The sequence below is a fragment of the Thunnus maccoyii genome, chromosome 13 (assembly GCF_910596095.1).
Source record: "Thunnus maccoyii chromosome 13, fThuMac1.1, whole genome shotgun sequence".
NCBI lineage: Eukaryota > Metazoa > Chordata > Actinopteri > Scombriformes > Scombridae > Thunnus > Thunnus maccoyii.
This window is the reverse complement of record NC_056545.1, coordinates 12,617,270-12,633,719: the sequence shown is the minus strand read 5'-3', so window position 1 is coordinate 12,633,719 and position 16,450 is coordinate 12,617,270. Positions and strand designations below refer to the sequence as shown.

General features: G+C 39.0%; 2 protein-coding genes across 4 annotated transcripts in view; both read left to right on the top strand.

Annotated features, from left to right (window-relative positions):
• The first annotated feature begins 388 nt into the window (after window positions 1–388).
• Window positions 389–8,067, top strand: LOC121910735 (leukocyte cell-derived chemotaxin-2-like). The gene is made up of 6 exons (XM_042432038.1): window positions 389–579; window positions 844–922; window positions 3,493–3,810; window positions 4,277–4,364; window positions 5,320–5,465; window positions 7,282–8,067. The coding sequence occupies exons 2-6, from the start codon at window positions 874–876 to the stop codon at window positions 7,446–7,448; spliced, it is 768 nt and encodes a 255-aa protein (XP_042287972.1). The 5' UTR covers window positions 389–579; window positions 844–873; the 3' UTR covers window positions 7,449–8,067.
• A 1,207-nt stretch (window positions 8,068–9,274) lies between these two features.
• Window positions 9,275–16,450, top strand: part of sh3pxd2b (SH3 and PX domains 2B) — a 43,464-nt gene continuing 36,288 nt past the window's right edge. Inside the window, exons 1-2 of one of the 3 annotated variants that reach the window (XM_042430845.1) lie at window positions 9,275–10,750; window positions 13,770–13,850. In XM_042430845.1, the coding sequence (XP_042286779.1) occupies window positions 10,679–10,750; window positions 13,770–13,850 (153 nt within the window). In that variant the 5' untranslated portion in view covers window positions 9,275–10,678. Of the gene's footprint in view, window positions 10,751–11,213; window positions 11,292–13,769; window positions 13,851–16,450 lie in introns of those variants that run through there. The other 2 variants (XM_042430846.1, XM_042430847.1) reach the window with 2 other exon arrangements.

Here is a 16,450-nt window from a genome sequence, read left to right as displayed (position 1 = left end):
ATACAATTTCAAAAGAATTTAAAATGTCCCAGTATTATATTATATATAGTATATTTTTAAAGCTTCACTACCTCATGATTCTTCTGAAGAATTTCCACTGAACTAAAGGTATATTGATGATAGAACAATATGCTGAAAAAATAAGTCAGTGCATTGTAATAAGAAGACTAAGTTATCTTTACTGTCAAAAGAGACTTTACTGAAGAAAAGAAAATCAATAATATGTCACACGAGATAGCACATAATATTTCAGTTGATGATTTACAAAACATTGCAAAATAAAGAAAAAGGAGATTCAAATGTCAGCACAGTTGGTTCAAGTCTTCCAGCTGCTTTTTCTCAGAGGCCAATAACTGGCTCTGTATAACTTCCAGTATAGCAACAAAAAGTCAATAAAGTGAGCCTTTTCCAGCAAGTAAATGGCTGTGTTTTCTAAAGGCCAATATCAATATTGACAGTGGGGGAACGTCCTGTGGTCTGAGCCTGCAGCTTTCACAGCAGGCTGGTCTTCCAACAGTCCCTGCTTTGTGTTTCTACCCACTGTGCCTGCAGCCACACTACGACTTCTCCATAAGACCGGTACGTATAGTTCAATTTTCTCTCACTAGAAAATCCGAGCAGTATTCTCTCAGAATGGGTTTGGTCCAATTCTATTTGGTCTTTTTTTCTACTGTATTAACCGAGTCACTGTTCAAGAATACACCTCAGATTTGATTTATAGTGTGAAATAATTATGAGAAATAACCCTGATATACATATTAGCTTGCAGCTTTATATGAGAATGAAGCCATGTTGGACACTTATCTGACTAGATTAAATAAGTTTTCTATCCTAATTCCACAGATTTTTGAGTTCTGACCTGATCTTCTGACAATGAGAATGCTGCTGAGGGTCTGTCTCATTGCAGCTCTGCTAGTATGCTGTAAGTAGCCTATTTTACGCAAAGTGTACACTATACCAGCCGCTTTTAACATGCACCATAACATATACTGCACAGTGCAACATATACCAGGCCTGGAGTGTTTATATAATTGTATCAAGTTGACCACACAAACACAAACCCAGAGGTATGTACACACATGCATATGCACGAAATGTCTACTTACCACCACTCACCATGGTCACGCATGCTTAGGGACACTCACATACAGTACACGCACACTTCATTTTACCATTCAGCAGTCTACACTAATAACATTCCTATTATAGGAACAATAAATGGTGTGTAAATATCTGTCTGCCCCTGGAGATTACCATGAACTGAGCTCTATTAGGAGACTGTAAACTCCTGTAAACACAAGCCTTGAGGGGTTTGGGCCTGATTGTGTGTTGGCACAAGTGGATGAGACATTTAAAGCATGATTGAATGCTTAATGCAACATTACATCATTGCATCTGACTGCAAAGCTTAAGGCACACTGACTCTGAGGGACTGTTGAGCGACATGAAAATGAGACAGCCATCTTGTTACAGTACTAAAATGATTCATGCCACACAGTGGACACAATTCTCACTCTGCTGAGAGGTGCCCACTAATACTGTATGTCAAGTGGAGTTGAAGAACACATGCCAGCCAATCAGAAATCAGAAGAGTCCTGTTTGCATTAATCCGTTCAGGTTTACTGTTGGTACTCTTTGACACTCAAAGAATGCTATGATCCACACCTTTCTGAAGTTCTTCAGTATTGTCATACATAGTGTGTGAAGCTCTGACAGACGCTTTAGAGAAAAAGGTCAATGTAATTATAACAGTCTAACAAAAAACAAAGGTGTCTTTAATGATCTGCATGTTTAGTTGTACCAGCTTTGGTGCCACAAACGTGAGAAGGTGACATGTGAGAAGCCAGTCAAATTAAGAAAATGGAACAACAATAAAGATGCAAATGGAAATTTGGCTGTAGCTGGCTAAGATATAATAGAAGTGTCCACTGCCCAGCAAGCACGACAACTATTCCTACAATATTTTAAAAATTATTAGATGTGGTCTTGGCTATGTCTGGTGAATGAACAACTACTGCAGGTAACGTAATGTGAAAATGTATTATTTGATTAGCATTACATTGCATTTGATTTGTGTCCTGGATAAGAGGTTTCAGCACCATGGAGAGAGACAGACAAAGGGGTTGGGCTTGAACGTTTCAGCCCCTTGGATAGCGACAAGTGAGACTGGTTTGAACTCAGTGAACGTACCTCTGAATACCCTAACAACCACGCCAAACACCCTGGCAACCATCTAGCCAAATCCCATGACATGAAATTCACTACATTGCAATAAAATAATGACACTCTAACAATCTACCCAAACAATGATAAAGCATCTACCAACATCCTAGAGGCAACATAATGCAGCAACCACCTAGCAATTCTAACAACCATTTAGCAAACACAAATAAACCCCTAGTCCAAGCGAATTTTGTTCAGGCAATAGGCACACACTTTCTTCACAAATTTTTGCCTTTTCTAATTTTAGTTCACATACTGGGGAAAATTGCTTTTCCATGCCACAGTCAGCTATCCTGCCCGACTGTCTCACAGCCATTAAGGCATTCCAGTGATAAGCAGCTTCTTTCAATCACGGAGCCCAGTGTGTGTTCCTGTGCCAGGGCAGCGTGATTGAAATATTTTCTGTGCCTCTGAGGTTAATAGAGTTAATGAAGATCAAAGACTCATGTCTGGGCAGGATAATTAGTATGCTGTCAGAATGAAAACGCTCCATGAATACATGAACTATGACTCTGTCTATCTATATAGACAAGTAACACAGTTATCAATAAGTGGGCCCAGGCGGTGAGCTAAGGTGTACCTAGAGACTTTGTTCAGATATAAAGAAAATGTTATGATTAACCATGACTAACAAATGTATTCCATAGAAACAACCAAAAGCACGTTCCATGAACTCATTTAAGTTTTCCCATTAACATCCATCAGCCGTTAATGCGTCTAGAAAGCATGCAATTCAGCTTTCTTTGAAATATTACAGGGTTTTCATGGCATTTAAAAGCAATCAGCAGTTATGTGTGACTTAGAAAGATCAATTGCTTTATCATCATTTGTTCTAGGAAATAGTAATGTAGTTTTCTTTCTTTTTTTATTATGTAATGTCTTGTGATTGGTGGTTTTTGAGGCCTTAAGGTTATAGAGAAGTGAATTCCCTATATATAATATATAAAATGTATAATAGATAAATATATTGGTAATTTGAGGACAGTCAGTAAAGTCATCTCTGTATCCTTTGGATTTTTTGCTCAGATTCTCAGATAATTCTTTAGCATACACAATTTTGTATGATAATTTGTATGTGGCATTATGTCAACAATATTAAAATCGGTGGCTTCAAATTCTAATATTGAAAGTAATCCCACGTATCAGTCTCACACAAATTTGATATAATCCTTAAACCAAGAAAGTTGTTTCAAGTCACATTCTCATTTTTAATCCTCCCTCCTCAACTCTCTTAATTCTAACTCTCAGTAACTTTCATCTCTCCATAAGATGTCCTGTTAAGTTGTGCTTCAGAGCATAAAAAGAGGAAAGGTGAAGAATTTCAAAGCTCTGACAAGAACACTGACAGCACCATCCAGGTGAAGAGAAATTACACAAGAGCGCATGACAGGAGACCTAAGGTTGTGACTCGCAGGAAGACGGTCAAGAAGACAGGAAGTAAGAACATTTCCATGGAACCAAGAAGTGACACCGGCTGCACCAAACTGGGAGGCATCTGCCAGCCTAAACGATTCATCTGCCAAGGCCAATACCTGAAAGACAAATGTTCAAGGGCTAAAACACAAAACCGGCAATGTTGTATGCCAGGTAGGCATAGTGACACGGCTGCATGCAAATATAACAGACGCTAACTTTAGATGAGAAATCCCCAGCACTTCACTACTTTAGATACGTCTTTCATACACAGTAACACAAACACACCGCTGCTCTTCGCAAAATTGGGATTAAAAGGGTCACGGACTGTTCTTTTCTGTTTGAGTCATGAAAATGTGGATGTGAGGCTGTATCACTATCTGACACACCACTGATATTAAAGACATCAATAAATGACATTTGAATAGTGTGTTTCTGCTGTAATTGGCCTTATTTCAAAATGAATAGAACATAGGGTGACTCAGACTCAGTGGATGTTAAAAGCTTTTTTTTTAAATATAATTTTTACGCTTGGCCTTTTGGAATGCAATTTAACGTTTTTTTTAATGGTGTATTTTGGGAGGAAACATATTGGACTTTTTAAATGTTCTAACAGTTCATTTTTTTCCTGTCTCTGTAGTTGGAGCCTGGAGCGTCCTTTGTGCTGGCCACCACAACAACAGAGTGAGGGCGTGCGATGTGCATGGCAGAGCTTTCAACTCCAGAGGGTGACTCTTTCTGATCTGATTTTTATGCTTAAGCTTCAGAAGATAAATCCACGCTGCAACATGAGACAGAGTAGATGCAAATCAGTCAATAATGCAGTATTTCCAGTGTTGCATACTCTCCAAAACGGTTCCCTCTGTGGCTTCTGAAGCGTCTTTCTGTGTGAGCTGAGAGAGTTATGAGGTAGTTTGGCATGACAAATTTAGCTCCGCAAAACAAAGAAATTGAGAAGCTAAAGAATTTTAACAACTAGTAATCATTTATAGTCATTTCATTTCATGGCATAGCACATACCAACCCAATCTGTGATGGGTCTATACTAAAGGGACAGGAGAGGTCAAAGTTTTATTGATGACCAGTCCAGCTTTCTCTGAGAGGAGGGCTGGCTTTCTGTGGGCAAAGAATGTCTGTTTAGCAGCTAGGGGGGAAATCTCCAGGGTCTCTATCAGTATGGTTTAAGTGTTCCTCTGTGTTATGCTCCCTATGTTGTGATTTATCCTTTTGAAATAACACACTATGCCAAAAGTTCATACAGAGTGCATTTTAGGAAGAAAAATAACCCCCTGAAAATCTTGTTTTTTTCCAACTTCCAATGTTTTAACTTTGACCTATTCCAACCAAACTCAGAAGTGATGCTGGGTGTGGGCAGAGGTGAACTGATTTTCAACCTGAGAGGGCAGTGAAATACTGCTTTTCAGCAAGGTGTTAAGTTACTCTTGGAGTTTTTCTTTTTTTTTTTTAAACATTTTTTGTCCAATCTACCATATTTTACATATCTGACATTTCATATGGTTGGGTCTTCTGTGAATATGAGCACTAAAACTGAAAAAAGGTATTTCCAGTTTTAACAGGCATGTATTGTTTACAACTAGAACTTTAGATTAGCTACATCTGACCAAGTGAAATGGGCCGTTTGTGATGGCTTAATGCCAGTCTTTTCTGTTGCTCCTCTTACAGTGGTAAAGGCTTCCATAAAGCAGTGGACTTGGTGTGTGATGACTATGGTATTGTCAACGCTCCATTCTCAGGCTCTCTGGCGGGTCCAGTGAGTCAAAAAGACCATGCTGGAATTCAGTATGATGGGGTCAAACTTCTCAACGATGGTAAGAAGGATAAGATGTTGATACAGTACTTGAGAATGAGTGAGAGGAGAGATAAAATTCTGAGGATCCTCAACAGCAATTTAAAATTTGAGGATCCACTCTGAAAATGCTTAATCAACTAATCTTGACATACTATAGAGGTCACTGTTGGAATCAAGATTTTTGAGAGCATCTGTTCACTGAAAAAAGGAAAAGTAAAGAGTTCATTCTTACTTTGATACTAATGATAACTGTATAATAATAAGAGTCTACAGCTATGCTAGTGGCTCTGTGAGGCAGCCAGCATGCTAATTGTAAAGAAAACCAAACTGTTAACCAAACTATCATTGATAAACCAAAGAATTGGATAAATTGACAGTTTGACCTGATGATGATGTTGTCAAGACATTTCACTATCAGCTACAATCGTCACCATGCTGGTGGCATCAGAGAAAAAAGTCAGGGGATTAATCAAATCATTAGGATTCATCGTCTGGGAACCATGAGTGTCTATACAGAATGTTGCCCCGATCCATTTAGTAGATGTTGAGATATTCCACCATGTAATTGGGGGATCACCAAAGACATTAGGATTCATCTTCTGGGCACCATGAATGTCTGCACAGATTTTCATGGCAGTCAATCAAAAGGTTTTCAGGTAGGTTCCACCTAGAAGTCATCTGTTTTTTGCTATAATGAAAAATAATGAAAAAGCATGCTTTATTAAAGCCACTGTAGCCTTGTACTGCTACCTCTACGAGTAAATTCCTGTGATCTATAGTGTATAGGACCATGGTTGGGGCAAAGGCAATGCTAGGTCATTATGGTGGAGGCGGGATGAAAAGAATGAGTGATTTAGATGGATAAGTCAAGGTGCTGGAGAGGGAGGCTGAGATTCCACTGAACTCCTGGTTGCCTTTAACACCAGGATCCAGCTGCATGTGAAACCCCATCAAAGGCTGTTCATGAATGATGACCCCCACTAAGGGCCATCATTACAGTACAAAGCAATGCATCAGCTTTTACGTGTTTGTGTCGATGGAGCCAGCCAAAACAACACGCACATGCCTTGGCAATATATATTTTTGTCTGTATATGCGCTTGTGTGCGTGAGTGTATTTTGAAAGCATCCTGAGTTGATAAGGCACTGGAATGATAAGTAAACATCATTAGTCCTCATTCTGCCTCAACCCCTAATTGAACTGTATTATCAGAAGAACACATGTACTGTCAGCTCCTTTCATCTCCGGGTAAAGCAGAGACATGATTAGACATCACAGAGGCACATTACCTCGCCATGATACCCACACTAATGCTGAGACACTAATCATTAGGAGCTCATAGGATTTAATGACCGTGTTGAGTTTGCTGTGGCCTAGCCCACTTTTGGGTTGTTTGTTTCTAAGTCAGCATCTTCCTTGTTTTTGTCTGCTGAAAGGTGAAAAGGAGAGGGTAAGACTATTATTATTTAGAGTCTTTAGCCATCGTTGATCCATTTAGGATTATAAATGAGCAATTATAAGCTGTTTATCTCCACATTTCATATTATCTGCAAGACTTAAGAGCATTTTCATTGACACAGGTGTACTGTGCATTTGTACAAATTGTATATAGCGTATTAACTTGGATTGTAGCTGTTATGAAGCAGCTTGATGAAGGTGAAGGGAATAAAAGAGTTGTTTAATTCCTTCACTTCTCCACAACCAACAATAATTTTCTATTTAAATTGATCAGCTATTGACACCTGTTCTATGCATCAATTCATCAAAAACCAGGAGAGATCAAGGCATTAATATGCACAAATGCATTGTTCCATATTTGTTTCTGTGTCATTCAGTGCACTGTGTGAAGATCTTCAACATCCGTCCTTACCGTTACATTGGCCCAGCGGCTCAGGGAGAACCTTTGGGTTATGTGTTGCCACTGCAGGAACGCTTCTCTGGCATCACCTCACACCTGGAGCTGCAGATGTGTGACGGCACTGACCCTTCACCTTTGATATGAGCCCTGACACACGGTCTTTTCTATGACCTCAGAGTTTTTACCTTTGTGACCTTTCCTTATCCAATTTTCCCTTCACTTTTAATATGACTTTTAACTTTTATATGTCATGTAACCTTTGACCCATGACCCTGCAAATAATCCCTAATACTGAATACTTAAATATGATTATGACACTTAATGTTACTTCTAACTTTTCCATTCCCTAAACATTTGCAGTTGTTTTGTTCAACAGCTCTGACACTTCACTTTTCATATCACATTTAACATCTGGCTTGTGATGCAACAGTATCATATTTTCATCCTCTACTGTATGTAGCCTACACAACTTTGGGCTCTCCAGCATTTTAAAACCAATATCTCACATTTTGAGAATTATTATTATATTTATATTTTTTCACCACCAAAGGACAACTGTTTCTCTGAAGTACATAATTCTTAAAAGCTCATGATGGCCAGCGTTTGTGTGACTGATGATCCTTTATCTCATTTTTTTGTTCATATTTTAGCCTTTGTATTTTCATATTACCATTTTTCCACTGAATGTCATGTTTTTTTTAAAGTTAACTGGAAAAACTAAATTTATCATATCTATCATAACTTACATTTATTTTTACACACATTTCTCTTTCTTGTGTATGAAAAATGTTCCATCCCTCAACATTGACTCATACAGTATATCCCGTTTTTTGTCTTTGTGTTTGAATGATACAATAAAGTCTTACTTTCATTTCTGCTTTTGATTGACATGGTTTCTATTTCCTATAACCCAGTTGAAAGTAAAAATGTATGATGTGGCAAGTTAAAATTAGGGACTTAATACAGAGTCACATATTTTCACTTGACATAAAACAATTTTTTTAATTTTCTCAGTACTTTATTCTAAATTTTTAACTTCCTATGACAATGCTGACTCCTTGCACTTTTTTCCTCTTGCAGCCATCATTTGATCATTTCATCAGCTGCAACTCTACAGTAAGGGGGTGTACCCATGCAGAGAGGGGAAAAGTGCCACATGTACAAATATCAATGTAATGAGTATAACATACCAAAAGATGGAGCTGTTTTGCAACAAAATTGTTAGTCAAATCTCAAGCTTGATCATTAGTCTTTTTATAAAATCAGCAAATAAGGGACAATTTACAAATGTATCAACTTTGTAATTCACTTATAAAAGCTTTACACCTAAATCTAAAACAATAAACTACAGCATAACAGCCTGTGATATAAATAGGCTGAAAACAATGACAATTTTATACTTATGAAGCACTTTTCTGAAACAAAATTTGCTAATTTCCATCATACTCCATTACTGCTTTAATGATCTTATGACTGAAACATTTACCACACACAGACATGAGGATAGCCTATCATGTGATGCAGCCCAGTGAGTCAGGCCTGACTGTTTTCTTTAACCTCAACTTTTTATAATGATCAGTGACAATTTTCCACCATTACTGGAAACAGAGACTTATCCAGCAGGGATGTGGTCTCCATATGCTCAAGGAACAGCGCCACCACTGCTGTACATGTGATCCTGGTTACAAAATCTAGCAATCATAAAACCTAGAACTCTATTTCTGTCTAGATACTTTCACACTGACTAACAATGGGTGAAACAAAAATCAAAATAGGACACTTTAATCTGTGTTCTCAAATTCAGACCCATTAGAATCGACAGTCTTTACAGTCTGTGCAGTTGTGATTCCCAACCAGAGATACATTTTTGCAAGGTGACTTCTGCAGTTGTCAGCAGTATGTAAGATTGGGAGTTTACCAGCTAATTTGAAAAAAAAAGAAAGAAATTATGATGACATAGTTACTAACCATATCCAGTACAGACTGACAAACCACTAGTCAACTAAGTGGGAGCGAGCAAGCATGCAAGTTCAAGCAGTTAACTAATGGCTAAATGGTTGAAACAGATATAGCTAAATTATTAGAATAGATAGCTAAAAGTAAAGGTGAAATGCTTGAGTAAGTTAATTGTTAAATGGTTGGCTAAAAGTAACAGCTAAATGGCTGAAACATTTGGTGGACATGGTTGAAAGAGTTAACATTGGCTAAAAGTCATGGATAAATGGTTGAAGTAATGTTAGCTATTAAATTAGCCGTTTCACCCATTTATCTGGGTTATGTGATTGAAATAACTTAGTTGGCTAAAAGTAATGGATAAATTGTTAAAATAACTTTAGATAGCTAAAAGTTATGGATAGCTAGCTTAATTATTATGTGGTAACAAAATGGATAGCTAGAAAAATAATGCTATGGTTGCGAAAAGTAAGGTAATGCATTATTCTTTGGAAAAAAAAAAACCTTTACAACTTAGCTAAAAGTAACGTAATGGATACATGGTTGAAATCGTTAGCTAAAAGTAATGGATGGCGTTACATGGTTGAAACGTCCACTTATGCAAAGTTAAAACCGACTTTGACATTTAGCTAATTTAGCTAACGTTACATGAAAAGTGGGTGTTTGATTTCATCTGATAAGGATGTAGGGTAGCTACATCTGACTTAAAGGGTTTGGGAACCACTGCCCTTCTAAATAGCCTCTTAAAAATGCAAGATATGTCTCATGGAATAGAGAGAAATAACAAAAGTGAAATTATGCTACAATATGCAGACAGAATGACAATATCAGGTAAATAAAGAGCAAAGATAAATGAAGCAAGAGTTCCCTTGAGCATCATGATGCCTTTCAGTTCTAGCATGGATTTCTCTCTCAACTCTCCTTTTTTGGATTATTTATGTTAAAGGTGTTTACATATGCATCACAATGTACTTCACACCCTATGATACTGCTTTAAGTGCTTGGATTTGAGCCTTGCAGTGCTCCTGCGCAGCCTGTGCGGTTTGCTCTGACGCTGCCTGGAGGGTTGGTCCACGGAGCATAATGGAGCGTACTAGTTACTCAAATGGGAGTGGGCGAGCTGGGATAGGCTGGGAGTTTGGTTGGAGCCGTCAGCGGGACGGGACAAGAAGGGGGGAAACGAAGAACCGACCGACTATTAACTTCTGGCTCCGGAGCGGCTGAATGTTGGACAGGAAATTTGACGTAGACTGGTTTGACGGAAAAATAGCATTTGTTGCATTCAGAGGTCACGGATTTGAGCGGCGCGGATGACAAAGAAGCGTCGTGGTGCAAACTTTCTCAACCGGGGTTTGATCGCTCGTTAAACCCAGCAGGGGATTCTGATTTCTTTTTAACGGAGACGTACCGAAGAGAACATCATGCCACGGCGCACCGTGCACGAAGTAACAGTGCAAGATGTCCAGAAGCGAAGGAATCCGAACAAACACTATGTAAGCTTGATTAAATTATCACAACAACAGCGCTTTCTGCTTGAAATTGAGCAACAGATCGAGGTTACTGTGCAGTTTTTCTCCCACTCCTGTTGGGTAAAGTAAAAACAAAGAGAGTATCAAATTACAGTTTACGAAGTCAGCCGAAATGGCCAGATGCTTAAAATCTGGCTTTGTTTCACGAGATTTTAGGATTTAAAAAAAAAAAAAAAAAAAAAAGTTCAGGTTAAGTTCAGACACAGTAGATCAACAATGTTTTAACATTGTCAAGCTGTTAACACAGTGAAATGTAGCAGCCGGCTTTTTTGGTTCCAGCAACTCCCAAAAAGTGAAGACCATAAACATTTAGGCTCAGTTTGACACTTGCAGATTTAATTGGTGTCATGTAAGTTGCTCTTTTCGTATGATCCAGGTTTACTGTTGTGTTAAAATACATAGATTAGTGTTTTTTTTTTAATTTTTTTATCAGATCTTAGTTTGGGCCTGCTATTTAACCAACAACTTGAAAGTTTTTGTCTCCCAACTCCTGAGAGGAACTCAGGTCAGTGTTGTTGCTCTGGCTCATGTGACCTATGGCCCCTTCCTGAGTCTGCATATCTTTAGTGACTACCAGCAGTTAAGTTTCTCTTGTGTGTTTATATGGGAATAAAGGCATTGTCTGCAGTCTAACAAAATCTCCTCCAGTGCTACTCATATGCCTGCTGCCACGTGTGTGCCATCATAGAGGAAGGTCCCAGAAAACATCTTAATAGGCAAATCAGTCAAGTCCGCAAACCATCCAGACTAATCCTCATCATGAGAGAGCTCAAATTGAGCATCCCAGCTTTGTCACGCCTCCAGGCTCTCCAATTTATTTAGAAAAACGTACTTGCAGACGCTGGTAACTGGGAAGTATAACTGACAGACTTCCTAAGGGTCATCACAGTGAACACAATATGTTTTAACAAGAGGAAGGCCTAAACATTACCATATGCCATCTGGCATTTGTAGTTTTATGACTGGAGTTCTTCAGTACAGTTTTCATTTCTGCCAGTTTTAGTGCTTTAGTTTGATCAAACATGTATGCTTTTAGCCAAGTTTTTACTTTCACATAATAGCTCTACTTCTGTTGTGGTTTGGCTGATGGAGACGTTAAAAGTGATAATATCCTTATCCTGATGTCTATAAGAGATGACGGGTGATAGGCTAATGCTATTATTATCTTGTTATCAGTGTCTCTGCTGGCATACTGTGTGTGGAGCAGGTGAAAAAGAGGGATAGACAGAATATGAGGATATTTTCTTCTGTTTAGCAATCATTTCCCATTGGTACTGCAGATCTTGTGTGGGAGACAAGAATGTCAAAAAGACAAAGACTCATTTCTTACTCTCCTGCAGTTCATAAACAATGGAGCTTTTATCAGTTTCGTCTGAGACTGAGTTTGGAGGGTACACGTGGTTGAGTTTGTCTGTAAAAGTGCACACACTCATTTTAAAGCTACACATATCATGACATCATCTGATCTACAGGGCCAACAGTGAGAGTCATTGCCAAAGGCTTAGCAGGTGTTCATGTTAGTTTTGTGTACATGGTGTGTGCCCGTGTGTGCGCTCTCATGCATATGTTTGCATCCATGTATGTGTGAAAATGATGCCTGGGTTGAAGGACAAACAGACCTTACATGCTGCGAGTGTTAGCGGTCAAGGACACAGAGTTCTCGAGGTCCTGTGTCTTCTCCATCTGTCTCTTTGCTCTCTGGTGTAGCCCGGTGTTGTTTGGTGCCTCTGGTACTCTCTCCGCACACGCAGGCCCTGACGTCATAAACCTTTCAGAACCCTGAGGTGTGGTTAGAAGTACAAAAAGCTGCTTAACGCTTATCCACTTATCTGAGCCTAACCTATCCCGAAGAAAGGAAAAACAACAGAAAAATCATATCCCCGGGAGAGACTTTTAAAGATATGAGAGCATTTTATTGCCAGTATTTCATTGACTTGAGGAGCTCGGTTAGTTAAAGTTATAGCTTTTGTTTTCCTCCGCAGAGTTAAACAATCAGACAGTACCCTGAAAATAGTCTTGATGCCCATACACTCTTATGAAATGAATTTTGAAAAGGTATATACTGTTTTTAGATATAACTCTTATTTCCTGAGGACGGCCTCCCTGTTGGCTTATATAGCTCCAGCAGTTGGTCCATCCATGGCCATATCTGACTCCAGTGCCCTGAAAGAGAGAGCGAGGCCAGAAAAGGTCTGGGAGTGGGGCCAACCGCATTCAGCCAGACACAGCCAGCCACCAGGGAGTTTCCAATCACCTCCCTGCCTCTCCCCTCTTCTTCTTCTTTAGGGAAGGAAATAAAGAACTGTGTTTGTTCAGATTGGGCTCAGACTCCAGATTCTGACCATTAAGCTAGATGCTTTGGATTAGATGCCCTATGTCGTTCAACTGTTAAAGTTGTTATTCTAAGGAGAATTGGCATTTTAATACGTACAATAGGGCTTTTAATTTAGCTTAGTGGCAGAAATGACACAAACGTAACAACAATAGCCCTGTATTTAATGATGTCAAGGCACTCTGCATACATTTAGGATGTGATGTAATGCTTTATTACATCCAACTCATGAATTATGTGTCTATAGCTGGTTTTGTTGCCCAGGTTTTTTTATGACAGTACTTCTCATCACGCTGTTTCTCACACAGCTGCACTTTTGAAAGGACTAGTCAGATCTGCTGAATCCATACAGGACATGACTTCCTTTTTAGCAGGAAGTGATGCAAATGGATTGGGAAGTGAAATAATCGGATATTCCTGTGACGTTCATGTGAACGGATGATGACAGTGACTACCGTTTGATGTTGCCTCACAAGTGTGTTCTTTGCTTTTCCTCATGCTACCCTCAGTAGGAATCACGCCACTGTCATTTACTGGCAGTATGAGTCAGGAGTGATGCCCAAGGGGGGGGGTTGGATTATCATGTGGTTGATAGTAATAATTGTTTGTTGGTTCAAATGTTCTAGTCATGTTTCTCTCTTGTTTTTCCAGGTTTACATCATCAAAGTGTCCTGGAGCGATGGCAGCACAGAAATCATTTACAGACGCTACAGCAAGTTTTTTGACCTGCAGGTGAGTACATGTGTTAGTGTGTCTTTGTGATTTGATACTGTAGGTGTTTGTACAGTTGCATGTTTTAGGGGACAATGAGTATGACAGGTTATAACTTTTCCACCGGTGAAGACTAGCATACTGAGGGTCAAGAAGGAAATGGAAGTACTGCCTCCATCATATAACACGTCCCCCCAGAGAACTGGTACTTGCAGCCAAGCTCTCCCTGCCCCACCCATATGACACTGGTAATTATATTGTGCGAGAGGAGTCGGAAAATGTCCCAATGAAGTTAATAGAGGCCAGTGATGAATGTGATGACCGCACTGATGACCACAGAAATGTCTGAATCATTCTCGAACGTCATGTTGGCAGCCTGTGTTGCATGAGGAGGGAATCTCATTAGTATACTAGTTTCCCTTCCTCTTTCGAAGGTAATGGATCTGGGGCCCTGGCCATATCTGAGCTTAGAGAGCAGATACTCCAGGAAATCCAGAAAGGCAACCGCTTTTAATGAGCACATACTCAATTTAGGTACAGTGCACTGTCAACCTTAATTGGATTAAATTCCTTTTAATTGATTAGGATGGTCAACGCATGAGCAATTGAATAAAGAATTATAATGCTCCACCTAGATTTTCTGAGGCTGCAAACGTAATGCTAACTAGAGGAATGTAAACTATTTCAATACTAATTTCATTAGTGTGATTTAAGCCTGCAAAAGCTGCCAACAGTCTTATTTATAGATCAGCTCATATCACACTCATAATTGTTTTTAAATCATAGCACCTTTCTGTAGCCTTGCCATTTCCATGTATAGCTCTTGACAGTAATAGTTGTGTAATGAACACATTGAGTAAGGGCTGCTTCTCTGCTCTTTACTGATTTAAAGGGGTATTAAGTCATCTGTGTCCACTGTTGAAACATTGGCAATCAATAGGAACTGCAACAACAGTTAAACTACTTGTCTCCTCCTAAACAAGCGCAGACGTCATCCCTCTCATCCCTCTTTCTCATTAATTACTATAGTCTATACTGACTCAAGCAATAAAGTTGCGTTTTCATATAGGAAAAGAAATATAAGAAAGATGGCTAATCTAAAAAAGAATCTAATAAGAGAGATCATGTATATTAGTGCTGGAGATTATACAAAGGCACTGCTCAGGGCTCTATCTATATCTAAAATCTATATCAATAAATTGTCATGTTTTTCTTGATATTGATAATTGTAACAGTAAGTTTTTTAATACATCACTACATGACATGTTCTGTCTTGTGCTGGCTGACTTTCGAACTGACTGTGCCCCTCACTGATTGATTGTTTGGTTGGAGATCTAATGTCTTTGGCTTCTGTAGCTATTCTCAGTTACACAAATGTAATTCAGATTAATTATGTATTGACAAATGTGACTTAAGTAAATTAAGATCGGTGAAGACTTAGTGAGTGGTGTGCCTAGGTGAGAGGAGCAGATTGGGAGACCTTCCAATATCAGTAAGAAGGCTTTTTACCAGTAAGTGAGCTTTGAAAGCCAGGAATTTTAGCCAGTGATGAATCAATTTCCCTTTCAAACATCCACGAATATTAATAAAACACAAAATTAACTATGACTGATCGTTTTCAACAGTATAATTCCATGCTTATTTCGTCCATACTTTATCTTATTACAAGCACAAATTGCCAGTACATCACTGAGACGTACAGTATTAGATCAATGGCACTGAATCAGATGAGCATATATGAGATATTTTCAACCGGGACATTCCCCGCTGGTGTTCACCCCTGCTATGCCATTCAGCTGCTTCCTGCTGTGTTGACAGCCCGTGGGTGGGCTCTCACTGGTGAGGGAGATATAGATAAACCCAGCTGGAGAGATTACAAGCCAATCTCTTATCTCCTGTTAGGTTTGGCATTAATGTACTAGGCCACGTTGAGGCTGAGGTATTTCTCACAGAAAAGTGGCTGGTTGGAATGCATTAAATCTCATCAACTCCTCCATGATAAAAGGATTATACATGTTTTATGTGGCAATTTAGTTTGAAGAACTTATTTTTTTCTTTAACCTATTACAGTATAGACTATGATAAGGCACAAGGCAGTGATTTTGACATCAGCGGACGTCATCCCAGGTGTCTGGCCAGGATATTGACATAGAGCTGAGTCATTCAGCTCCCCTCATTGCCTTTTCTTCATTTCCCGTTGCCCTCCTTGGCTTTCCTCCATCTTATCCTGCCTTTGTCCCATCAGCCCTGGTCCTCGTTCTGTGACAGGATAATGTTGTCTAAGTGACAGTTTTGTGTTTCAGAAGGGGTTGATATGAAAAGAAAAAAGATGACATGATACTGTAAAAATAACATTTGAAGTATTTGTGGTCAATACAACACGCTACTGCCAGACAGGAAGTGTTATTCATCACATCCCATCAACACAACTGGTCCAAACAGCTGATCCATGTGCTTTGATCGTGCGTGTGATCACTGACCACAGACTGCGTATTCACACAAGTTTATTCCTTATGCAATATGTTTTCTACATTTATTCCAGTAATTTTTATTTCTCCACAGCTCCTTAGTAATCTGTTTATGCTATTTTGCATTTCAATGAGGCATATAAATTTCTTCTA

Excerpts from the sequence above, each read along its gene's own strand:
- LOC121910735 (XM_042432038.1), top strand. The coding sequence starts at position 874 with ATGAGAATGCTGCTGAGGGTCTGTCTCATTGCAGCTCTGCTAGTATGC. Across the intron at positions 4,365-5,319 it reads AGAGCTTTCAACTCCAGAGG|TGGTAAAGGCTTCCATAAAG; the intron begins GTGACTCTTTCT and ends CTCCTCTTACAG. Across the intron at positions 5,466-7,281 it reads GGTCAAACTTCTCAACGATG|TGCACTGTGTGAAGATCTTC; the intron begins GTAAGAAGGATA and ends TGTGTCATTCAG.